At 37.5% G+C, this 27,701-nt stretch overlaps 1 protein-coding gene across 1 annotated transcript in view; it reads left to right on the plus strand.

Moving 5' to 3' along the window:
• LOC105426417 (interleukin-1 receptor accessory protein-like 1) overlaps positions 1-27,701 on the plus strand; it is a 187,284-nt gene that overhangs the window by 108,151 nt on the left and 51,432 nt on the right. Inside the window, exon 2 of the mRNA XM_089073602.1 lies at positions 7,431-7,612. Coding sequence (XP_088929728.1) covers positions 7,431-7,612 — 182 coding nt within the window. The remainder of the gene's footprint in view (positions 1-7,430; positions 7,613-27,701) is intronic.

A 27,701-nucleotide genomic window follows, 5' to 3' on the forward strand; every position in this document is an offset into this window, starting at 1 on the left:
AATTTCTCCTCATTTATCTATTTAATTATCAAATAATAATTCTCACTCGTTACGCAATTTTTCGGTCTCTCTTTTTTTTTTTTTTTTCTTTAAATTCGTTTTTCTCTATGTATAATCTTTTTAATTTTCCCTACGATATTAAATTATGTATAATTTATGAAATTTCCATCCTCAACTTTCTGTCTCTCCCGTTTTCTTCGCTACTAAAACGTTTTTCACTTTTAGAATCTCTCGCATCTCTTCGATGACGCTTTCTGGCTCGCGTACTTTGACGTATTTGGCTTCTTTCTTTTTGACCCGATGAACCTCACGTAGCTTCACGGTGATATTACGCGATTACAACAAAGACATTTCGCGAATGCTTTTGCGCTGGGAAGATTTATGTTCCACCTAACCGTGTATAAACCTCGTAACTGGGGGATGAAGAGGAATTTCGGGGAGGACGTTTAGTCGATGCGCCGGCGTTAAATATGGAAGCGAGCGCGCCTTAATTAGCGTGCAAATCCGCCGAAATCCGCGAGGCGCGGGATGCGAAATTCATGCCTCGGCGGCGCGCACCCACCCCCGCCCGAGATGTCTCTCGTTCTCGTTTCCCCTAATGAAAGTAAGTCTGAAACGCCGTGAAACTTTGGCTCGAATGATCCGTCGTTCGCTCGCAGTTGAACGTTGAAACGATTGAGATAGAGAGAGTCTACGCGAGCTCTAATAACGCACGACGTCCTACATTTGTCTCTCATAGACTTAATCTTTATTTAGTTTAATTAGTGTCTTCTAATTGTGCCCCTTGGAAATTTTAATTTTTCATCGTATTCCATATTCCATGATCAAAAGGCGGAAACCAATTAAATCGATCGATTTTCGAAATTGATTCGCAGAAATTATATTCGAAATTCAATTGATCGCATTCGCTTTTTAATTGGGACATATCTTTTTCTGAAATTATCTTCTGTACAGTTTAGATTTTAATTATTTAATATTTTTTAGAATCCGTTTTACCGAATTATTTAACGTAGAAACTTTAAAATGTAAAAGTGAGCTTAAAATATGTAAGATATTTCCTTGTATATTGATTTAATTGATTTAACAATTTATATACAATATAAAGGTTTTCGAAGTCATTAAATAGGAATTTGATGTTAGAATCTTAAATTTTAAGACAACAATTATCCAATATCGCGAAAAATTGACAATTCGTATAAAACTATATGGGTTAATTTTAATAATATTGTTGTGACCGAGCGGAGATCCGCTCATCATTTATGATTATACATGAAAAAAAAAAAAAAAGATTCATTTCCTGCGAGTAAGCATAATAATACAGAAAGAGAATTGCGATGAAGGCATGATCGTTTAGAATAATTTTGTCGTTTGTGTATTTTTTTGCTCTATTTTATATTAATAACGTTTGTTCGTTTTTTAAAACGAACTCGCTTTCGCGAGTGAGTGCTGAATGAGAGTGAAATGCTGGATGAGAGATTGTCACGAACACAATATTTATAAAAAAAAAAAAAAACCGACAAGATTTGTGACGTCTATAGACGTCATTCATACTCACTTTTTGACATCTATAAATGCATACTGAAAAGATTAATGACTTCCTTGAACGATATTACTTCAATATTATTTTCTTTTCATCGAACTATATGTTTTTTGCTAATATGAAAAATAATTTCCTCGAATGATGTTTTTTTTTTTTTTCAAAGTGTTTTTTTCCTTCAGATATACATATATGAAATCTTTCTGTTAAATATGACTGATTTAATTAATCCTTCAATTATATATTGTTTCCATTATAATTCTGATATCTTTCTTTTGTTCAATGCATCACATCTTTCTTTTATTTAAAAATACTTAAAAAAAATTTTCCAAACATTTTATTATATTTTTTTTTTTTTTTTTTAGAAGTATTCTCTTTTCGTTAAATTAATTTGTTGATATGCCGCTGATATATGAATGATTTAAATTTTATTCTCTGATTATTACTCGTGTATCCATTTGCAACTTTCGACATTAATTTCTGCAAATGATTAATTAATTAATAATAAAAATGATAATAATCCCTTCCAGGCCACTTTCTTTCCAAAATTAATAATGGACGATTTAATTAACTTCAAATTACTCGTGACATTTATTGACATTAATATATTTGATATGACTGATTGGCTAATATATCTTTCCGGATTTTTCACAAAAATGTCAGATGATTTAATTAAATTTTCTCAATGTATCAAATATTCCGTTTTTTTTTTTTCCGATTTTGCAATTATTCTATTTAATAACCGATAAATTATTCAATGATAAAGATCCTCTTTTCTGGATTATTTTCTTTTCAGAGTCACGATCAATTCAATTAATTGATCAATTTAGCTCGCATCATTTCGAGGAATCACATTTTTCTCTATTCGTAGAAACGTAGGTCGATCCATCCCGCGCTTCCTTTCGGACCATTTGACCCGTGACCCGTGACTGATTCAATTAACTCGTCAATTATGTCCTATTTACCGGAGAAGGGGCAATTCTGGAAATTATTCACGATCATGCGCGCTCTCGAGAACTCGAGAACTCGAGAACCGTTTGCGAATCGCGAATAGCTTGGCGAACGCTTGGCTCCACTTCGCTTTGGGATGCCGTTTGATTTTGGCGCGTCCGACCAGGTTCGATGGTTAATTTATGTAATCCACGATAATTTGCAATTTTGCAGTGTGTTTCGCCGCTTCGCTAAAACAACTCCCCGGCCAGAATTAATGATCCCGGCGTTTGCCCCGCGATTCATCTCGACGATCTCGAGGATCTATGAATTATAACCGGCGGTTGCATAATGCGCCGCGGAGAATCTCGAGTTTCAATTAAATCCCGCTTTCGCCCCATTTTTCCTTCTTCTTTTTATCGCGGAATTGCGTTTTGTCGCGCTCGAAATTATCGCGGATACCAGCAGGAAAGTTGAAAGCAAATTTTCGGCAAAGCACCTTTGCTTTGATCGGCACACTTTATATAACATCGGCCGGATATAACATTAACACGACATTTATTTGGCGAATCTCTACCCGAATTATTATTTAATTATTAATTCGCGTAACTCGAATCGTGAGTCGCGGGGAATATAAACGAGGAAAGGTCCGTTTGTGTGACCAAAAAGAAAAAAAAAAAATAAATTTCGCGCCGGGGCTCGATGTAAATAAATAACTGAAGGCGACGGTGGACTTTGGCTGGCTGTTTTTTTTTTTTTTTTTTTTTTTTTTTCGAGAGGACAAAGGATAACAGCCAATTATTGTAACAATGAGCCAGCCAGCGAGACAAGTATTCCATTCCGCGAGTACGATCAAACGAATAGAAAGCCATTTCGCCAATGCGATTTTTTCGCGACGGGAATAACGAGCAATTATTTCGCGAAGGACGCGCGTCGACGAAATTTGCGAAATTTTTCACAGGAATTCTTGTTATATCAAATAAACAAACATAAATTATATTCTCTTTATTTTGGCGATTAACGAAAGATTGTTATATGGAACATTTAATAGAAAATTATTTTTGACGTTAAGACAAAGTATAAGAATTTTACCTTATAAAACGTGTGGAAGTAGCACTATCTTTGTGATTAGCTATAAATGCTGCTTTAAATGCAAAATATGTGAATACATATCGCTTAATTATTATTAATGAAGAACCAAGAACTATTTATTCATTAATGTCGTCAGTGTTTTTGTATTTCACCTTTTAGAATGATATTTTTTTTTTGGATTATAGGTCGGAAATGTAAGCGAGTCTTATATTTATTTGAATTTATATTTATTTATATTTATTCCCAAATTTACGCGATTACTATTTTTTTTCAAAATTATTTTTATTTAATTATCAACTTCCTTTCTTTCCATAATTTTGATCTTGCCAATGTCTCTTATATAATTGCCATTATTTAAATTCCATTTAGTACTCTTTATTCATTATTATCTTAATTAAATTTTATATTACAATTGTTGCCCTATTTGTTGTCGATAATGAATTATTAATTAATTCGTCAAACTGGATGCAAAATGCGGGGGCGAGGAACCAGCAATTATTTAACAAATATTGCCAGACAAAATTCATTGAAATAAAATTGGCGTTAATTACGCGAGTCGACTGTGGTTCGGGTTATTAAGGACAGCCAGTGATCCCTGAACATTTTCAGAATATGCATGCACCATATCGGAAATGGGGTTTAACGACCGAGTATAATTCGCGATCCGATAACAGCATGCCACACGCTCGAGTACAATAATAATTAAACGGCCATTTTTGCAAATCGCCCGCTGCAAATTATAACCGAGCGCTGCTCCAGCGGTTCTCATGCGCTATTTTGGAATCTCTTTTATTTCGCCATTAAATTTCATTTTCTTCCTCCATTTCATCTCTGAGGAAGTCTTTTTTAAACGAAAATTCATCCCGACTTCTCAGGTCGCGAGAGCAACCGTGGAAATTTTAAATATTCATTTTCGAAATCGAAAAAAAATTTAATTTGGTATCGAAAGATCTTTAAAAATTTTTTTAAATTTGAAGTTTGAAGAAGTGGAAATTCGAAGTGGAAAATTCAATTGTAAAAGTCTAAGGATCTATGATTTAAATAATCTAATCTGCATTACACTTCTAGGATTAAAACGGAACTTACAAATTGAATATTGAGAATTTTAATCGCAATTTGTTTCCATTTTCCATTTTATTTTCCATCTCTTTGACTTTCTTTTTGTTCGTCTCAAATTTTATGATGTATTACCAGAATTTCTCTCGTTTTTGGTTTCTCTTGCAACTTTTATTTTGTTTCTTTTATATATCTTTACGGTCAGCGGAGTCTCCCGAACTTTCCTCGGATCCTTGAATGTTTCGGTATCTTTATTAGTCTTCGGAAGTTCCACTACGTAGCGTCGGAATCCTCGTTAGAATCCAAACCAGTTCGAAATTATCTTGGCGAAAAGGGACGAGCAGCCGCGAGAGGTGGGGGGAGGGGAGGGGGGAGGAGGGGAGAGGGAAGTGCTCTTTATTAAAAATTCTTATTCAAAGTGCGCCCGTAACAGAAGCTCGTAAAAGAAGTCCTGCCGATGCAGGAATAGCTTTAATAAAGGAATCCTTAATGGTGACGGCGAAATTGCCGATCGTCCTGTCGCTCCTTCGGCAACGGAGGACGAGTCGTTCAGCTTATTAAAAATCTTTTATTTACGATGTCGTGACGATGGGAAAATCGCCGCTTGTTGAAAATTTCATGAATACGATGAACTCGGGGGTTTTTTTTTTTTGCGGCCAAGAATCTATCATGCAAAGATATTAAAAATATTTTTGTTAATGATGGTTGATGATTATAGTAGAGATATGGAACTCTAAAAACACACACACAAATATATGTGTACATAAATACTCGAAGTACGATCCAAAAAGGATCGTGAAGATTTAATATTGAAAAATTGCATTGAGATATGAATCCAAGATCTGAAATATGAAGATTGGATTTAAAGCAAAAAGATAAGGATAATATAGGTCTGAGATTTTAATAACCTAAAACGCAAGACTACGAAACTCGAGGATTAAAGAAGATCGAAAGGTTGCGATTCCAAGACCTAAAATTCGTTCTTTTCAGATTTATGACTGAAGAAACCCTAGGTAAAAATCATTTCGATGATAAAAAGTAAGAATGTTGAAGGAGCTAATCGAACGAGTGTTCGCGAATGATAAAGAATTGTCCTACGGGAAGATTGGTCATCATTGCGTAGAATAAAATCAGGGGACGTAGAATAAAATCAGGAGATCGAAGAATTAGGGAATAAGAAACTCCCCTTTTTGTGTAACTGCATTCGGGAGAGGCAAGAGTAGTAACTTCGGGGAGGGGGAGGGGGGTGGCCCACGTTAGGATCCACGTGCGCAATGTCTCTTTGATCCTCTGGCAAAACGAAAGTGGATTTACATAGTGCCCCAGAAATTGAATTACATGGAGAGGCTTTCTTTCGCCCTCGTGGGAAACATCCCGTCGAATCCTTGAGCTTTATCCGAAGGACGAAAAAAGGCTTGCTCTCGTAAAGGGATCGTTCAATGTGGAGCGCAAGTGTGGAATTAGAAATGGCGATCAAAATACAATCTCGCTGAAGAAAAAAAAGATTGAAATTTGATGTTATTTGCACCTGTCACCAATTAGAATAGGAACAATTGAATGAAGTATTTTTTTAATTATCAATACATTGTTATTTATTTTGAGAACACCCAATTTTTTTTTTTTTTTCTGTAATAAACCCCCTAATTATCATTTCTTTTGATTTTAATATCGATATTTTTGTTAATTGTAAAATAGTTAATTTTTTTCCTTCGGTATTTTATAGTATTGATAATGTTACAATAACGTAATTATTGTAACAACTGTATTATTATTATTATTATTATTATTATTATATATTCTAATTATATATTATATGTCACTATTATTGTATAGTCTAGTGTTATCATGTATAAATCGTTATTATATACCGCATCGTTATGTCGCATTTGTTATCACCATTATCAAACTATTCTCACGTAATGAGTATTTTACGCTGCCATTACTATTAACGATATTATTAACGCGGTGGAAAGGCACAATGGGGAAAGGCAATGCAACAGCGCCGATAAATTAACGAAGTCGCTGGCGGCGGCGTGGTCCTGGGACGATTTATTTTCGCGTACGGTTCAACGCTCCTGATTCTTCCTCTACTTCTCGAGTGTGTTTGTCGAGGAGCGCTCGTTCCCTCGACTTTTATCTTTACGGCGGAACGAATGCCTCTCAAGAACAGCCATCGATATTCCCGTCTCGGAAATATCGGGCTTGTTCTTGAGTGCGACGTGTTTCAAGACGCGAGATCGGCCTCCCCTACCTCGCGATAAATTATAGCTTCCTGAAAAATATCCCCCGGCTCGTCGCGTCCTTTCTTCCCCATCCGCCCCCCACGTGGCCCTCCTCAAAATCCTCACCCCGACGAACGCAGCCCTCCTCGCCTTCCTAAATTTCAAATAAATCGGATAGAAGCACCGCTTTAATGGCGAACAACATTTTCACGTTTAAGAACCAAGAACAAAGTCGCCTTTGATGGTAAATAATGAAGAGAGATGGGAGAGGTGGGATATAAAGGAGAAATACCTCTGTATCCAGCAACCTTTACCTTTCGCGATAAATTACGTTTCCTCGGCCGTAATATCAATTTACGATTATCCATGTTATCGAAGGTGTGAGGTCGAGGATGAGGGAAAATTCCAATAGCAATTTTTTTTCATACACGTTGGAGTTCGTTAATGCTCCTCCTAAATATTAATTCTTCACATTTCCTCCCCGGCGGGGAGGAGGGGCGGAACGGGGCTCTATCCCCCTCCCCCCTCCCCCGGAGCTATCCGGAGCTATCCGTAATACGTTTACGTTACGTTACGTTACGTTTCTGTCGCAGGTACAAGGACAACCGAGCCTATCCTTGGCCGGGTGGCGAGAGTCATTTCATCCTGTATCCAGAGAGCGCGAATCAAACGATCTATACGCAGGAGATGAGAGCTTCGGATGCGGGACGGTACTCCTGCCAGGCGCGTAATGACACAACCACTTTGGAGGGCGACATCACTCTCTCTGTACTCGGTAAGTAGGTATATCCTTCTAGGATAAGCCCGGGGATGGGGACTCATCCATCAGCCTATATTAGAAGCTCAAAGGAGGAGTCCTTTACCCGTACCCCTTCCGGGTTCGACATTTAATAGAAAGATCGTCGCCGTGAAACAGGACGACGATGAATGGTGATGATTAGATCGAGATCAAAGCTGCCACTCACGGAGGGTGATTGAAATATTGTTAATATACGCTGAAGGCTTCCTCCGCCATCTTGCTGCGTTGCAATCGCGGTTTGATGTCCTAATTGAACATCGATACCTTCCCCCCCTCCCCCCCTCCCGGGCGATATTTTCCTAAGGGCTTAATCCAGCGTCGTGATTACGTGACCAAAAGATTTATTAGTGGAATTTAATTTGTATGAATTCTTATATGAATTTTCTTTATGTGATTTTCGTTTTAATATATATTCATCAGTTTTTGTACAATTTTTTTTCTATCACTTGTTTAAAATATTTTGGATCTTCAAATGCTACAAGCATAGCTTATACTAAAAAATGTTCCTCTAAAATTTCCTTCTGCATCAATCGGGCGTTTCACGGCGTTATTTGTGATATTTATGACTATAGAATAATCGGATTTTTTTTAAACGTTTGCGATAGCAACAAAAAAATAAAAAAGAAGGTACCAGTCGGAAAACTGCGCCCGTTCGATTTGATCCGCTCGCTGTCGTTCTGCGAGTGAAAAAAAAAAAAAAAAAGAGTACAAAATTCGAATGATCACACGAAGATCCGCCTTTGAAGCTCTCATTCAAAAATAAAAAGGGACGCCGCGAGGGTGGTGGGAGGGCGGAGGGAGTACTGTCCGGACAGGGACGAGTTGTCGCAAAAAGCGTTGCAAAACGTCAATCGCTATTTCCGACAGAACGATACTCGCTTTCGATATCCGCGTCAAAGAGCCTCGTCATCATGATACTGTCATGTCGAAATCCCGTGGGATGCAATATCGGTTCGCGCCGGGGAAGAAGATCCCTTCGAATCCTTTTCCGAATCTTTCTTAGTGTTCGGGATCTTCGTTATATTCGGTATAATAGGTCCTCCCCTATACGGGTTATTTTATCCAAAAATAATTTTTTTTATCCGTTAGGAACATTCGGACAGAGATTTCGGGATGTAAATGGAAGATACAAATGTAAACCTTACTTTAGCAAATAATCAATTTCATATTTTACGCTTTTACTTCCCGTTACTTTTTTTATCCGCAAGCAGTTGTTTTTGAAGCAGTTGTAAGGAAAACAGAACCGTCGAGAGTTAACCACGAATTGTGGTTCTAAAGTAAAAGATAAAAACGGGTGATAAAACGGGTGAGATAACTGTGAAATAAATTATCAAAAACCTATCTTTTTCAAGTGAAAAAGATTTCGTCACCCTTCTTATCGACATCCGGATCGATAATCGCTCTTCCCGAAAGTCCCCGCCGTCACGTTTATCCCCCTCGATAACGCGAGATAACACGGCCGATGTGTGCATCGAATCGGCCGCGAATGTATCGATCCGGAATTTCAATTAAATCCCTCTCTGTCCGCCGAATCTGATCAGTTTCCGGACGGTCAGTTGCTTTTCCGGTATTGAGCTGTCGGGAGAGGGGGGGGGGGGGGGGTAGGAAAAAATTCGGTAAAAGTGTTGCGTTGTCACCGCGATTTTTGATGACGTCGAAACAGCGTGTTTCCCGACCGGAGACACGAACCGTATTTTCAGGGGAACAGTCATTAAATTTTTGGATCGCCCCATAGGGGAAAGTCCATCGGGGAAGAGGGAGAATAACAATGTGTTATACATATTTTTAAAAACGATTAATGTTCGTTTCGCCATCAAGTAAACTGACGAGTAGATTAGCTTTAACCTCGGTTTAATTGTCCCTTTGTAAGATAAAAGCTCAAACTGAAATTAACTTACATTGATAAAACTAAACATAAATGATTATTGAAACAATTACAAAATATTCACTATTTTGTTTCTTAATCGACCTTTTAGAAAAATTGCGTTTTGTTTGTTTGGATATTTACAAGTATAAAGTTTGGAAAATATAAATGTGTCATTATTATATTTTAATAATATAAATTTATTCAAACTATATTAATTCAATATTCATATAGTCTATATTAAAATTAAACCTATATTAATCTATATGTATAATAAATATGTCTAAATAATATTAAGTTAATTATATTTTTCAACGTATAAATATCATAAATAACACTAACTATCGTAATAATATAATATAATAAAAAATAGAAAACCAAAGAGAAACGATTCGATTTTTTTCAGATTATTTCTCTCGAGAATATTTTCGAAGATGTTCAAAGATTTCGAATATTTCGTCGTAAGAGGATTTTACAAAAAAAAAAGAAGATCGAAAGCTATCCCCTGAAATCTGGGAGTATCTGTTTCAAATATAATGTACAAATATCAACAAGTGTATTTTTCAAAAAAAAAAACTTTAATTTTATATAATAAGCTGAATATATAAAATACGATATACACAAAAAATGACGTAAGAAAGGCAGAGATGAAGTAACGAGAAATTTAAAGAAATTTAAAATCACTCACTAAATTCCTTCATTTTCTTACAAGAGACAAGATTGAAATTCGTCGAATAATTGCGGAACATCGTTGTGGTGGCGTAGTATTAGGATTTTTGTTGGAAAACGTCGTTTTAGAAAATTCGTCGAAGCGTCGAGCGCGCCGAAGGCGAATTGTCGAGTTAATATTCATCGGAGATGACGCGCTTCCGGCCGCTTCTACGGGGTTCCTAAACCCCTCGATTTAGCACGCATTCGTGCATTCGTCGCCGCCGTCTCCTCCTCGTCCTGTCGTCGATATAAACCAACTTCCAGCTCGCCCAGCAATTTGCCGGAAGTCGTCCGAGGGAATTCCGAGCCGGCGACGTTTAATTCCCTTTCCGCGCACATTGAACTTGCTCGATCCTTTATCTCTTCACTTTGCTTCGTCGTCGAAATACGTCTTAGCTAGACAGAGATGATCTGCATAAAAAAAAATATCCTTACCAAGAAGATCGACTCGAATTTAATATATCAAAATATCTTTTTGTGAAGATTAGGTTTTAGTTAGTTGTGCCACCTCGGCTTCGTGTATTCGGTAAGTTTTTTTTAATTTATTTATGAAAAATCAGTACGCCCTGAATTAAAATGTTAAGCTTCAAAAAATATCTTCCATCCAAACGGACGGAATTCATTCCTCTTACATCACATTCATATCAATAGTTTAAATAAATTGTATATACATTTTGTTTATTAAATATAAAAAAAATCTCGCGTGCATCATTTTTTTTTTTTTCCTGTATTTTTACTTCATCGGACGTTATTTGTGTGCGGAAACATATTACTTTACTTAAGAAAGGGAAGGGAAAGATGTGTCGTGCGACACACGAGAGCGCACAAGCATAATCAAGAGTGGAGCGCTTTTTCTCGCGCGTACCTCGGGGGGAGGGGGGGGGGGGGCAGATTAATGAATAAATTCCTTGCACGATCAGACGAGCCGAGAAAGCAATTCGCTTCACGGAAAATTACCAACCGGGAAAATTGGTACAACTCGCGAGCCCTCGTGCGTTCGCTCACTCACTCACTCACTCACTCACCTCCCCCCTCTCTTTCTCTCTCTCTCTCTCTGATTCTCTCCTCTATGCGTAACGCGATCGTGCGAGGTGCGTAGGTAGAAGGTTCCACGAACGGCCAATCGAATCTCCTTCGTGGAAGAGTTCACACACTCGCCGCCGGTATGCAGCACCGCTCCGCATCTGTTCGCGCGCCGCGATGATGCGCCGCCGCAGATGTGCCGCCGTTTAACTTTCGCCGAAGAAAACGCCGCGAATTTGTCCTTTGCAGCAATTGCGCAATTGCGAGGAAACAGAACAGGAGGTTCGCTTTCGCGCTTTTTTCGCGCGAGCCTTTCATCAGATCTTCAGAGGAGGAGGATGGCTCTCAATTTTTTTTTTTTTTTTTTTTTTTAAACAAAATTTGAATGTGAAGGCCAAGAAACGAGCAGCAGGAAGGAACGGACTACTATATAGGTATGAAATTAAAAACTTCAATATAAATATATGTGTGGATATAAAAATTTTAAAGAAACGTTTTCGCAACTAGACGCAAAGTCTTCTTTAGCTATAGCAAATTTGTACGAAATGCAAGAAGGAGAAGAAAAAAAACGACGTTCTGTGTTTCTAAATTTTTTTTTATAATTAAAAAGCCGATTAAAAAATAGTAAGAGAGAGATTATCGAATTTAACATGAAATTGTGACAACATGTAACAACTATGGAACCAAAACATCGTTTCTTGGCTTTTTAAATCTTATTTTATTTATTTTTTGCTTTGTATACACGAGCTGTTTATCATGATTTGGTTGCTGTTTTTGTTTTTTTACAAAGTCTTCTTGAAATATTTGAAAAATATTCTTGAAAACACCTTTGAAAATATTTTTGAAAGAGATGATTTGAAAAATCGATTCCCTTTTACTTTTTATCATATACATAATATTATTTAATACATACAGTGAAAAATATGATATTATATTTAACTAAATTATTACACACACACACACACACACACACACACACACACACCACACAACATATATATATATATATAAAATCCAATATTTATACAAAATATTTAAATTGAATTATGAAACAACTCGTATTATTAATAAATGTTTTATATAAATATTGGATGAACATAGTCAACACGTAAATAAAATGACTTACTGAGGCTAGGAAAAATTAAAGATTCAAGCACGCATTTTTACAAAAAAATATGATTCTTTTTCAGTCAAAATGAATTATATTCGCTTTTGATTGATTATCTATAAAAAAAAAAAAATTGAGCGAGATCTACTCATTTGGTTATCAGTTGATGAATCACTCGTCGGTGAGGTGTTGACAGAATGCAAACGATCGTTTTAAACGCGCCTCGCTGGCTTATCAGCCGTTTCTTGGGACGGTAAGTGAAGTATATCGAGGTTATCACTACTCGCCGATTATTTTGTCTGGTCTATTTTTCAAGATGGGTGCCATTTAAAGGCACGTCGTTAAATTACGGGAACGCATTCGGGGAAACTTTAATCGAGGTTCCTCGAAACAAAGGCAACAACGCGCGTTTAACGTTCAACGTCCAATCATATCAGCGGCTATAAGTGGCAATGGATTATTGTCGCCTCAACGCGCTGTCTTTCATCGTGACACACTCTCTGGACACATTTACGATCGCGATTGTAAAGAGTTTTCAGTTCATTTTCCGTCGACACAGATATTTAAAAAGCTCGGACATTTAAACTTGCTTAATTTTATAGTTGAAGAATTTGATGAATCGTTAAAAAAATTAAATCTTTAAATGTTTAATCTCTTTCAAAATGCTGAATTGAAAAAAATACATGTTCATGCCTTTTTCCAACTTTCTCCAATTCAAATGCGAATTACATTTATTTTTAATTCTCGCGCGCGCGTGTGTGTGTGTGTGTGTGTGTGTGTGTGACGTAAAATTTTCATTCATCGTATTTGTTACTTTATCGATCGTACATTTATATACAAAGTGTTTCAAAAGTGGAGGTTAATCGTGCGAGAGGTGATTAGAGATCTAAAAACGAGAAAAAAGAGAAAGTATGAATATAGATCTCAAAAATAAAGTAATAAATTATTTTTGTATTATCATCATTTTTGTGTTAAAAATTTTTTTAAATTGCTTTGCTTTTGAATCTTTTTGTCAAAATTGCAAGAAGATACCATCTGATTTTTATCTGAATTTTATTATATTATAAAGCTTATAAAAACCATCTTTTCTTTCAATTTTGACAAATTCGAAAGCAAAGCATAATTTGAAATTTCAACATAAAAGTGATGATAGCTCGAAAACAATACATTTTCAGGTGTCTATGTATTCATTTTTTCTTGTTTTTGAGTTTGAGCCAATTATCTCCGAGCAAATATTGACTTTCACTTTTGAAACACCCTGTGTATGGAAAAATTATTCACAGATGTACGAAATCTCTGCTGATTTCTGTCCGAATCCGGCATAATTAAATTGCAAACTGTTTGATTAAATACGCTTATAAAGTTACGGAAGCTCGAACGTATTTGACAGTGATTGGCGCATAATTCGCGAAAAGCCGTCCGGCTCGCTTTTATCACCGCGCATTATCGCGACGACTAATTTTCGGGGCCGGGGCCGTTGATCGCGTTGATCAATGTAATCGCGAATCGTATACGACGAATCAAATTGTCGCAATTTCAGCCAGCCAGCCAGCGCGCGCGCGCGCGCGGACAGCGCTTTTTGCTCGTCGGGCTCGTCGCGTAACAAATGCAAAACAACCGCCCGACAGAGATCGACGCTGCAATTTTTCGCCCCGAGTATTTATGCGTGGCGCATTCCGGGTCCGCGTGCATAAATCCACGTCTCTGCGCCCACCCACCGTTGGCAGTTATTATTCGGCGAACCGGAAACTCGATCGCCAGTCGACGCGATCGAGTCCCAACGACGACGACGACGACGACGACGACGACGACGACGACGACGACGACGAATTCGATTTTCGCCAAATTGCGATCCGCTTCGGGTGAAACACGTTGTTGCCAATCGCCGCCCGGCTCTCTTTGTCGTGTCGCCGAGATCGATTCTCGTCATTACAAAGGCGCTCCGGACGCGCGCAGCATCCCGAAGGCCGGTCCGCAGAGAGCGTCTGTCGTTTCTGCTGAAATATCTGCTCGCGATGGAAAACGAATGATCAAAAAATTCTACAATACGCACAACCCGCACTATTTGCCGCATTATTTTCTACTTCCCTTAAATATATCAATAGATATCGATAAATAAGTCATTAAATAAATCAATCGCTGAGACGAAAGCAGTAACTCAATATTACTAATTATTAAGGAAGAAGATGATATTTATGAATCATATAAGGTCATTATGATCATTCGTAATATCTCTATTTGGTGACGAATTCTAGAGATTATTTATGGAATTTTTGTTTGTTTAACAGTCTATCGTTAAGCAATGGCGCTACACAAGTCGATATTTGGTCATCTATCTATATTTTTAAAAATTTCATGGTGATATTTGTTTTTTCTCTAACAGTTTATTTTAAACAAATATATAATTTTATAATAGAATATTGTGTTTTCTTTTTAAACGAAACTTTTTAAATTTATTTTTGTGATGGTCCATATTACCATCCCTGTTCCTCTCCGACCCATTAGCGGCGTCACTATTTTCATAAATAATATTTAATGCAAAATATATTTTATAACTTTGAGTCTAGAATTTATTAAACAACACTAAATATAATTATTAATAAATTTTTAATATAAAATATTGATTATTAACAAAATTATTATACCCATAAATAGTACCACTTTATTCCTCTATTATTTTCATTATTGTATAAATTTCGAAGAGTCCGTATTTTACGCGAAAATGTTTGGAAGTGAGGACAATGGTGACTCGGGCATCCTTTTTAGGTCATCAGTTTCGTAACTCCGCCGGTCGGAGGCTTTATGTGACGCCTTAACTCTTCGGTTAGCGAAACATTTTCGGTGTTTGTTTTCCGATTCATTTAAAAAATATCTATATTTATATATTTATAATAAATATATTTTTTTATATATATTACACACACACACACACACACACACACACGCGCGCGCACACACACACACACACACACACACACACACATTATGGGAAGAGAATCGATCAGGAGAATCGATACGGAGCTTCTCCTTTCCCCCCCCCCCCTCTCCTCACCGAATACATGCGTACGATAGCAATCTAGTGGGTGGCGCGGGAGATGGATTCATGAATTACGGGGACGCGTAGTTACGCGCGGTAAATTACAACGTCGGGGGAATTGGGTCGAATTAATCCCGCGTTTTGCGCGCGAGGTGCGCGTAGGAAGGTGGATGGATGACGTTCCACGTTTCCACGAATCCGCGATCAATTCTCTTCGTGGAAGCGCATCGCGGATCATAAAGTGCCGCGGCCGACGACGGCACTTATTATCCGGATGCACCGGTGTATCCAGCGAAACGGAGGTGTAGGAGGAGGAGAAGAGGAGGAGAGAAAGAGGGAGGAGGGGGGGGAGAGGAGGAGAGAGGAGTTGACGAAATTTTCCTTTCACAAACGTGATAAGATAATAATGTAATTAGTGTTGCACGTATGAAATCTTGTGAAAGTAGATTTTGTAAAAAAAAAATATCAAAACATATTAATATTATATATATATATATATATATATATATATATAAGAGGTATATTTATTTATTATTATAATTATTACGTAATGTAAATTATAAAATATTTAAAAACTTAATTATATATAATTATATTGCAATTTTGCCTTTTTGCAAGCCGTAGCGCAACTTTTATCGAAGAAAATTACTGGAAGAATTTAATATCGGCTAAAAGCAGATAGAGAGGGAAGGATCTATCCTGCAGGATCGGGGATATTAAGCGATTTTGAGGGAAGGAAGAGATTTCTGAATGCAAGCAATCCTTAGAGAGTCAAACACTTCTATTGACACACCGCCAACATGCTACCTTCGATAGATTTTTATGTGATCATCCCCCCCCTCCCTCCCGAGCGTTTCTTCTAATTTCTTTCTCGTTTTGAAGGGTACCCGACCACTCCGTTGCTGATTCTTTTCTCCGTTTGCACCCCATTCGCACCCTCCACTTCAGGGGATTTACAGCTCGGCGGCGACGCCGCGCCGTTCGCTTTATCGCCGCCGGCCTTTTGGGCCGATTACTCGATTTACGATACGCGCGAACTTTAAGAGGGTGTTGGGCTGGTGTTGTTTACCCTTACGATCTCTCGCCATCTTGTCGTAAAGTTTCGAATCCTCGTAAAATCCCGTTGCGCCGAAACGTCTACTCTCGGAGGATTATTATTTGTAAAAGTAGCCGCGTATGGACATTTCAGAACGAGCGAATCTGAAACAGATTGGTGCAAAATATATTTAAAAAATTCGTCACGAAAGAATTATATAAGGGAAAATTATGAAAATGAAGAAACCGACCGGTGCCACAGGTATCACCAACGGTATCACACAGAATTTATCAAATAGATAAATCTAAAAATATTATTAGGATTACAGTTTGAAAATTTTATAAATCGCTCGAGGTTAAGCTTTTCCGTCTGAAGGAAAGAGATTGGAAATATCCAGGAGAGTTTTCAGAGAGAAATCCAAGAATCTCGAACGTCTAAAAATATCCGGAACTACGTGTACACACGTTTCACGATCACGCGATCGTCTGAAGATATAATCTCGCGGCTTATCGCTCTAATAACCTAATATTAATACCCATACGTCGATACAGGGGAGGGGGATGAGGGAGGAGAAGCGGGGCGGGGAGGAGCGGGGGGGAGAGAGAGATGAAGGAGGAGATGAAACCAGTCGTGACTACCGAAGGCAATATCTCAGGCCTAATTGCATCGGGCCTTTCCGATGCTGCGCGTGTCAGATGCGCGTCCCGCCCGGAAGATGGCGATGGCGATGGCGATGGCGATGGCGATGGCGATGCTGCGAGCGATGCAATTAGTGGTGCAGCCTCCGGGAAACCGTATCGTACAACGGGCTATTTCTGCGCGCAGCGAAACTTGGGTGCCAGGCCAAGGCAAGAAGGAGCCCGTGAGGATGCTGCTCGTGCTCAAAGGATCGCAAGATCGATCCTGAGATTCGCGGAAAACTCGCGGTAAACGCGCCGTTATGCTGCATTCAGGCGATACTATGGGGTATCACTACGGGATGTCAGATCCCGTATAGATAATATAATAGTTAATTACAACATCAAATCGCGTAGATGCGAATTAGAGATAATGAAATATAATCCGCTGTGAAATTGCATTTGGTCGTACAATATTCTTATCGGAAATGCATCGTATTCATAAATTAATTTATTACGATGTACTATACGTTGTACGATACATTTCATGATGATTCAATTGATAAGAAAATTAATGTAAACAAATATGTTGTACCTTTAATTGATTTTGAATTTTGATTGAGAACTTATGTTTCGTTTAGTAAAAGTGATTTGATTTATTGGTTATTTTCTAATGAATTGTTTCAATTATTTAATAAATATTAATTTAGTTAATTAATTGTTCAAATCAAATAATATTAAATATTAAAAATCAGAAAAAATCAACTTTAAATCTTTTACTTAAGAAGAAATCAGCTCTAAATTTTTTGAGAATTTTTTCTTTTTTTAATTTATAGATAGTAAGAATTAGAAAAAAATCAGTTTTTAATAAAAAATTTTTTAGAAATAGCTTGAAAGATTCTTATTAACAATATGAAATAGTATAAGTAATTCTTTTAAAAAATTAATATTTATTCCAAATCAAATCATTTGAAAAGTTATAGATAGCCATTTTTAATTTGTGTTGTAGCATCTCATTTTTATCATTGTGAGTCCAATCCTACTCGAAAAAAATTTTTTTAAATAAATTTTTTAAATAAAACCAGATAAATTTATTATAAATTTGAACTACAGGTGGAATTAAAATTTTTATATAAAAATTCGATAACAAAAGTAATGACAAAAATAATATCAAATATTGAAAAAAATCGTTAAAGATCGAAATACATATATCATATCGAGTGTTATAAATTATGTGCGTGTAGAAATTTTTGCAATTGAAAAGTAATTTTCTTATTATTCTTCTCGTTAGCTTTTATTTCATATTCGAGAAACGGTTTCAACTGATGCACCCCGTAGATTCGCGGTTTTTAATTTGCGAATGGCACCCGCAAATACGAGGGGATCAAGCTCGCGGAAAAGCGCGAGTTTCTTCGTTTCTTTCGTTTCTTCCCTGCTTTTCATCTCTCATCGCGACAGAGGCGCGAAGTGAGACGACGCGACGTATTTCTTTAGCAGAATACTGAATTACCACTGACGACCGGTCGTTTTTACCCCCAGTTTTCTTTCACCTCTAGTTTTCCCTCATACCATCGTGTGTACTCACAATTTTTTTTATATTCAATACTTTTCCGTTTTGTAATGATGTTTCAGTGATGGATTTATGCGTTGGCTATGACAATCGTAAGAAGCTGTCGATCGCCGAGAGTCTCATTGATCCTATTTTCGTAGCGAGCCTTTATTTTATATTTCTCCTTTTTAATTATTTTTTTTTTCTATCTTTGAAATGAGTTAAATTTGTATTTGAACTTCAATCGAAGAAAAAAAAGAAATAAGATCGAAGAAATTAAACTACAAGACGATTAAAAAATTTTGGATTCTATATATTATATTTTTATAAAAAAATTAAAATATTAATATATATTCTACAATTTTATATAAAAATATTTTATATTTTTTGTCCCCAATTATTTTTTATGTTTTATGTTGATTTACAAATTGAAAATTTTCGAATTATCACCACTATAAATGCATTATTTTTCTATATTAATGATTGATATATTTTTAATAGATTTCACCAATCAAGTTTCTATACAAAATTAAATCGTTAAATATTTGAAACTTATCGAAGATATATTTCAATGAATCTCATTAAATGGATTTCCGATTTCTAGTTTTAGATAACCGATAAGTAATGTTTTCTGACCTCACATCAGAGTTAAACAATTTTTCTAAAATAAAAGTCGGAATATCCTGATTGTTATTTTCTGGTCAATAACTAACTAGAAACTTGCTAGGTGAAATTGATCAGAAAATTACAACTAGTTTATAACTCTGACTTGTGAGTAAAGCTCGGAATATCCGGTCGGCAACAAGCCAGAAAATTACGACTAGATTACGACTAGGAGCAATAGGAATATCCTGATTGTTATTTTGGCCGGCAACTAGCCAACAACTAGAAAATTATGACCAATTTACGATTGACAAAACTCAAAATATCCTCAAAATATCCTTGTTATTTCCTAGTTAGCAACTAGAAATTATAACTAGTTATGATTAGTAAAGCTTGAAATATTCTAATTCTTTATATTATTATTTTTTGTTCACCAATTTGATATTTTGTAACTAATTAATTAGAATTAATCAGAAAATTGTTAAAATAAAAAAAATTAAAAAAAAACAAAGAGAATTGATTAGTTAAAATTAAACTTTTTAATAACAGCTTGATAATAATTTTGCTTAACTTTTTTAAATTTTACACTTATGTTTATCGTTTTGTAATTTTAAAATATAATAGTTAATTTTAAGTTGAGTTTCAAATAAAAATTAACTATAAAATTAAGCAAAAAATAATATTAAACAATATACATTAATACATAATTGAAGGGATATATTTGTGATTTATTCTTTCAATATAATTTAAAATAAAGTTGTAATCATACATTATTCTATAAATATTTTTATTAGGCCTTCCAGAAATTACAAAATAACAGATAGTTAAAAATTTATTATTTAAAAAAGTAACGAATTTATCAATATATAACGCTATACAATATTTTAGGAAAATCATTTTATTATATTTCTATTTGATAAGTTATCTTTAATAGGATTTATGCTTAAAGAAATAAATTGATTTAACACATATACAACACATCTAACTAGATATTAAATATATTAAATCGATTTAGTATTCAGTAATCATTTGCTTAGCCGATCCTAAATAATTCAATGAGTTCTCTTCACATGATAATTGTTGTACCGAATATCCCTTAATTCACATCAACCATAAGAAAGAGAGAGAGAGAGAGGGGGAGAGAGAGAGAGAGAGAGAGAGAGAGAGAGAGAGAGAGAGAGAGACTCAACATCCAGTTTCAAGGACTTTTATTTGGAATACGGATTGCAAGACGCATTTTCCGCCGCATTTTCCTAATCCGCTCGCCTCGGCAGCACTTCCGCGCACTTCTTCCGATTCAAACGAAATAGCTGCGCGCACTCAGGCTCCTGCGGATGAAAGAAATCGAATGCGGGAAGTGCATCGAGAGAAGTGCATCGAGAGAAGTGCCAGCAGAGCTCCTCGTTTTCCTCCCTCGTAATCTTTACGGGGGAGCGCCGCGGCGCCTCTTATCGCCCTTGCTATGGGCCGCCGCGCCGCGCCGCGCCGCGCCGCGCCACGCCGTATGTGCTCGATGCACATCGCGCCGATGCATTTAGGAGCCGCTCGGCTGAGAGTCGCGATTGCACTTCCAGCTACGCGGAATGGCTCGCGATAGCGCGGTATTGTCGCGTGTGACGCGATAAACTTTGACGGCGCCGCGCGACAATAAAGGCCCACCCTCCTCTGGGCCGATTAATCCGCCCCACTTCTCGTGGGAAACGTTGATAAGCGCCGATAAGCGAGCCCGACGTGGATTCGCGTCGAAACGTCGAGCGGAAGAATTTCCCCGAGATCCTTCCGCGTTTCATTCGCGTCCTAATTATTTTCAAATTCCGCGAGCGAGTATCTCGCAACGGTAGATAATAATACACAGAATCGAATTCACGATAGAGATTGAACGAAAGAAAGTGCATCTTCAGCAGCGAATGCTAAATATAAAAAAAGAAAGAAAACATTTAAGATTTATGGATTTAAGATAATGGAAAACAGACTGCAAAATAGACAGGCGGGGAAATATATATAGGTAAAAAGAGCTTTTCTGTGAAAGATTTCCCGATGAAAAATTTCATTCAAAAGAGATACGCTCAAAATTAAACGGTGCGAAACGTGAAATGCTACAAACGGGGAGAGTAGCATAAAAATACAACGGTATCACGCAAAAATATTTTGACAAATTCACGGACGGATCAATAAACAGTGAAATTTTGATTCCGTATTCCACGATTTCGTATTTCAAGCGGACTTCGCGCCGTCAGATCTCAACGCGCCATTTAATTGGAAATGAAAAGCGTCATTTATTTAATTAAATATTATAACATTATTGAAATTGATTACGATTGTCGTTGTGTCATGATTATGTCGCCCTCCCCCCCCCCCCCCCTCCCTTCCCATTCAGCCTTCCCTCCCATCTCTGTTTCTCTCTCTCCTTCTAATTGTTATTACAACTGTCAACTGCGCAATTGCGATCGTAATGCCATTACACTATCGTGAAATTTCATTTAATCCCAACAACAATGCGGCACGAATGACGCTCGATCGGTCGTGATGCATTTTGCATCGTCGAGAAAACGCGCTGGAAATTCCGACCGAGGTTCCGGCCGAGGGATGCATCGGGTTACCGGGGGTTACCAAAGGATACTATACCGAGATACCGGTGGGAAACCGGCGGGAGGGAGATAGGGTGGGAGAATGGCAGGAGGAGGAGGGGGAGGAGGGGAGGGGGAGGAGGAGGGGGGAGGAGGAGGAGGGGGAGAAGGAGGAGGAGGAGGAGGAGGAGGAGGAGGAGAAGGAGGAGGAGGAAGGGGGAGGGGGAGGGGGAGGGAGGGGGGAGGAGGAGGAGAAGGAGGAGGAGGAGGAGGATGTCTCCGTCTTTCCTTGTTACATCGCGCCGCTGCGGTTAATTGATTAACGTCCCCATGAGGCCATTGGCCGTTAACCTCGCTCTGAGGACCCTCGTGGCGCCTCGATACATCTAATAAAACTCTCTCTCGCTGCCACGAGACGAGATAGTTACGATAGTGCGACCATAAATGAGTCGCCATAAATGAACTTCATAATTCGTGAGGGTCCACTCTCCGGACACGACTCCACACTCTGATGCGAATTGCGAACTTTCCGCGAGTTCTAATGCTCGCACCGTTTCCTTATATGAGAAACTCATACCCGTAGTTGAACGAACTACAGTGACACTAAAAATGAAATATTTCCCATGGGCGCGCAAATCGGGATATCGGCAAACACACGTAAAATCGAAAGGGAAATCGTAAAAATAATTTCTATAATCGATAGCGCCCATTTCAGTAGGAATTGAATCTGCCTTAAAATTTCACGAATTTCTCAAAATGACGTCGATACAGCTTTCCGATACGACCTCACTCGAAAATAAAACGATATCGATATATCGATATGTATGATGAACCAATATGATGGCCAATATGACGGTATAAATTTAATTCAATTTTTTTTCGTCCTTTTGACACGCGATCGACGTAAATCGAGGGTGTGTCGAATTTTATATATAAAATGGCACGCCGAAATGGATTTCGGCGAGAGAAAATCCGGGCGGCGGAAGTCCAGAACGCGAATTTCCAAGGAATAGGCGCGTTATATTGGCTGTCATCCTGCACCCTCGCACAATGCACCTGTTTGCCTTCGGTCCGTGCGCTCAGGTGTCGTATGTCCAGGTCGAGCTGTAATCCTCGAGAAACCCCCCGCTCCCCCTCCCCCGCTCCCCCCCCCTGTCCCTCGCCCTCCTCTCTCCCCGCTGCTCCTTGATCCTGGCACACGAGAACGTGATCAGACTGAAACTCGACTCGGCTTTCTCGATCGCCCTTTCGGGGGACGAATTTCATTGCGACAATTTCTACGGAGAGGCAAATTTGCCTAAACAAAGATATTCTATCTGATTGTATGCAAATGCAGGTGTAAAGTTTGATTCCGCGATTATCATTAGGATTCCACGGAGCATCACCGTTTTGCATGTAAGAAAATTTCACGGAAACGCGTTGCTGAAAATTCTCACGAGATCATATACGAAGAGGTTAGACGACGCGGCAATTTTCCAAATTTTTCTCGATCTTTATTTTTACTCTATTTTTATTTTATACGCGTGTTTGAGCGCAGGATAATAAATATATGATAATGATAATTTACTGTATGTAATTATAACAATATAAACAACAAAATATAATGTTCGTAAAAAGATATATAGTAACAGATAAAGCATGTGTATCTCTCTCTCTCTCTCTCTCTCTCTCTCTCTCTCTCTCTCTCTCGGCAAAATTGCTGTTATATTATCTATTTACATTTAGGAAAATGTAAGATAAGATAATCCACAAAATCCTTAAGCCTTAATGCAACATTTTTGCGCCAAATATTTGTAAATCGCGCCAAAAACGACGGGGCATATTATTCGATTGTTGCTGAAAAAGATTATCTTCGTCATGCCGAAGGAATCCGTAGTCAAGAGAAGCTCTAGAATGTGCAATTTCTGAGATAGCCTGTAGAAACTTATGAATAACATGCACGACTCATGCGGTATCTTGTGTCCACAAGCCGTAAGCTCCTCGGGGAATCGGTTCTCGGCGTATCCTGTGTACCTCTCCACATCCTTGGCAACCGTAGAGACGCCTTAGTTGAAATTTCCCCCTTACAGCTTCCTACGTAAATAGCTTTTGTTATTCTTTCTCGCACAGGAAGCAGCATCAATGCGAATCTTTCCTATTTTTCCTTCACGAGTATTATACAATACTTACAAGTGCAAAAATCAGTGAAAGAGAAAAATTCCAATTTTTTAAGATGCTCTTGGAAATTTCCTTTTCTAAGAATTTAATCACATTAAATGTTAATGTGATAAGTGATATGATAAAATAAACACAAATTCTTCGTTAAGAATAATCTCGATCGGATAAGCCTGCGTGAGAATTGCGTTATACATTTCTCGGAACCGACTGAAATGATAAATACGCGACTTGCAGATATAGGAATCACGATTTTGCAAACAAAAAAAAAAATCGTGATTCTAAAATTATCATTATCCCATTTTCTCCGTAAAAATTCCGATCAGAATCCGAAACCCATCCTTTCCCCCTCACCCCCCCACCCTTTAACATCATTGATCCTTAAAGCTTTGAAAAGTAAACATAACAGTTATGGTCCCTGTAATAGTTGTGATGGTGGAAAAATAATTCTTTGCGTGTATAATATGGAAGTGTGTAACGAGAGAAAGATAAATATAGTTTTTAGTAACTTACACTTACAGGTTGAATCCATTGTTCAAACCCTTCTTCGTATAAAGAAGAACCCCCCCCTCCCCTACCCTATCTACCCCGTCCTAACCACTCTGTTCTGCCGCTCGCGCTGTGAGAAACACAACCCCCCCGATACGACGGAAGCTCGCCCCGGATTTCCCAAGCGCGCCGACAGTTTTATCGTCGGAAACTTCCCTTATTCGAACCGTCTGTTTTGCCTCGTCGATAGTTTGCGGCGCGGCGGCCGCGCGGAAACTTTTGGATCAACTGCGCGAAGAGACCTTTTCTGGAGCCGACGGCTTTGGAGTCACTTCGGTTTGCATTGTCCGCCGGCTCGCCGATCGAGCACTTCCGAGGAGGTTGAGGAGATGAGGAGGCGGGGGAGGGGGAAGGGCGAGGAGGGGAGGGGAGGGGAGGGGAGGGAAAAGGACGCGATCGAAATTCCGTGTTCGCCACCGCGCGCAACCACTCGAGTGGGTTAGCAACTTCTCGAATGGCATTAAGGCCCTATCAGTGTTGAAGACGCGCCATTCACGTGGAAATTAGGCGTCGAAGTCCGCGTAATCTTCCGCGAATTCAGACGGATTACGAAGGCAGACGTCTTGTGCGGCTTTCAATAAAACATATTGAAAGCTGTAAACTATATAATCTTTTGACCGTTGTAAAAAATTATGTTATATATTAAATGCGATAAAATTGTTATAATATTTGAAGTTTTATTGGACGAAAAGTTCGTAATAATAATAGAAAGAAATATTCGATAAGCAGAATCTTAGGAATCTAATAATTTCTTTTTTTTTTTTATTCTTTTGTTTGTTTAATATATTCTTGACTGATATACATGAAAAAAAAAAAAGAAAAAATCGCTACTTATTCTGAAGAGATATACTTTTAAGAGAGAAAAAAATATAGGTACATAGTTTGTTATAATGATATGATATTTTAATGAAAGCTGAAAGTCCGTCCGTCTAGTAGTCGATCAACGATTAACAATAAAAAAATATATATATTTTCCATGTTTTATATATTTTATATAGTTTTTCTTAATAAACTGATATACTTTATTCGAGTCCCCTTAAGAAAATAAAAATTCGAGAGGAAGTCTAAGAAAATAAAATTACATCTCCGCGGAGTAAAGAAACTGAGGCACCTGTTAAATTCCCGCTGAGGAAAAGTCGAGTCGACGTTCATCGAGGAAAATACGTATCGTATTTTCCAGCATTTTAACCGTAGAAATCGCACGGTTTGAAAGAGAAGGTATACAGCAATGATGGCTGACGTTCCGTCGGCCGGCGATTTCTCCTTTTCTTTTTCTCTATCTCTTCTTTCTTTTTCTTTTTTTTTCCTTTTTGTTCCTTTCTCTTCGCGGTCGCAACCTCGCTCTCGGCCCTCGAAGGAAGGAAGACCCTGTACACTTTGCAACAAGGTATCGGCGAATTCGCCGGCACGTGACACTCTCCCACATGCATCATGACGTAAAAGGGCTCCTATCCGTTTACGTTGTCAGGCGGGCGCTCATGCTGCTCCGATCAATAAATTGCGCCGGCCGACGGACGGATACTATCCGTATCGATTCGCATCGCCGCGATATTAAACGCGGGAAATAAATCGCAACGGTCGGGCGATAGGTCGATAGGTCGTATAGGTACAGCGTAGCGGCGGAATCGGCGGGATTTTGTCGATTGATCGGAGGAGGACGTGGGAGGCATCCCTGGCGAAGGCACCACGAGGTGCCTACGAATTTTTCATCCTACGAATTTTTAACGAGCTGACAAATGAATCAACACGTACAGAACCGCGCTCGTCACGGGAACTTATTCCCACGTGGTATCTAAATAATCTCCTGTTTTTTTTTTTTTTTTCTTTTCTTTTCATTTGAACTTAACTTTTACTCCCTCCTCCCCCCCCCCCTCCAGAGAGCGGAAACTTAATAAGAGTTTCTCAGTGGATTTAATTTGGCTCTTGAATTCTTTCTGTTTTAAACAGCCTTTATAATGTAGGGGAAGAAGGAGTAAGATGGCGTTTGTCGATTTATATCCTGATTTTCATGGCGATGTAAAAATAATGATTAATTTTTTTTATTAACTAAAATTTTGACTATCGTTTGTAAAAATTGAAATTTATGAATAAATTAGAAGTTTGTATAATGTAAATTTCGTTTTTCGGGGACCTGTCAATTTCGTCATTGCTCCATATGTAAGATGATTTTTAGTAAGATGAAGGTTAAAACTATTTTTTTTTACTAAAAATTAATTTTTTTACGAATTTTTTATATTATTCTGTTATTACAATGCCTGAATAATATAATAAAATACAAATAGTAAGTAAAATAATACTTATGAACAGAAAATATCATTTATAATAATATAACTTTAAGAAAATAAAATCTAAACAAGAAGAAAAATAACAATTATTTATAATTACATAACTTAAACTAGAAACAGAAACAGAAACAGAATAAAAATAATTATAATTATATAATTTTTTATGACATTTGTTATCTTACCTCATAGTCACTATATTTATTTATCCATTTAGCAAAATGTTACAATGAAAAATGGAAAATAATATGTTATTATATGTATTTTTAAACATATTATTTTAGTAGTAGTTCTAGAGAAAGATCTGAAAATATATTTATTATAATTGTAATTCTTTCTGAAAGAATACCACAAAATTACATACGGTAAAATCAAAATATATTTCTTATCATATTATTTCTTGTCGTTGATAGATTAAAATCAAATTATAATAGATTATTTATTATCATTTAAAAACCTTTTTTAAATTTGGCATTGACTCGTTACCTGTGTTATTAGCCTGAGAAATATTAGCAAATCGTCATCTTATTCACTTCATCATCTTACCCCTCTTTCTTCTATATTTATAGGAAGGCTCCTGTTCCAGGTTTCTATCTTTATAAAGAGCGATTTATGATGTGAGCGTTTCTTAATAACACGTTGACGTATTAAATTATCTACTCTTAACGTACTTTAGAGAAAGATTCGAATACCTACTATGATTATATTCCTACGAAGATTTACTCTAATTTTCCAAACGTATTCCCAATAATTTAATACCTCACCGCGTCCCAAAGGCGCATTAAGCGCCTCTTGACACACACACACACACACACACACACACACACACACACACACACACACACACACACACACACACACACACACACACGTATCCATACGCATTCCATTTTCGGCATTATAAATTTAACTAGATAAAGTTCAATCTTAATCAAAGTGGAAGTGGGTTAGGTCTCTACCTCTAT

Source organism: Pogonomyrmex barbatus, unplaced genomic scaffold (assembly GCF_055798465.1).
Source record: "Pogonomyrmex barbatus isolate J1 unplaced genomic scaffold, ASM5579846v1 scaffold15, whole genome shotgun sequence".
In the NCBI taxonomy this organism is placed as follows: domain Eukaryota; kingdom Metazoa; phylum Arthropoda; class Insecta; order Hymenoptera; family Formicidae; genus Pogonomyrmex; species Pogonomyrmex barbatus.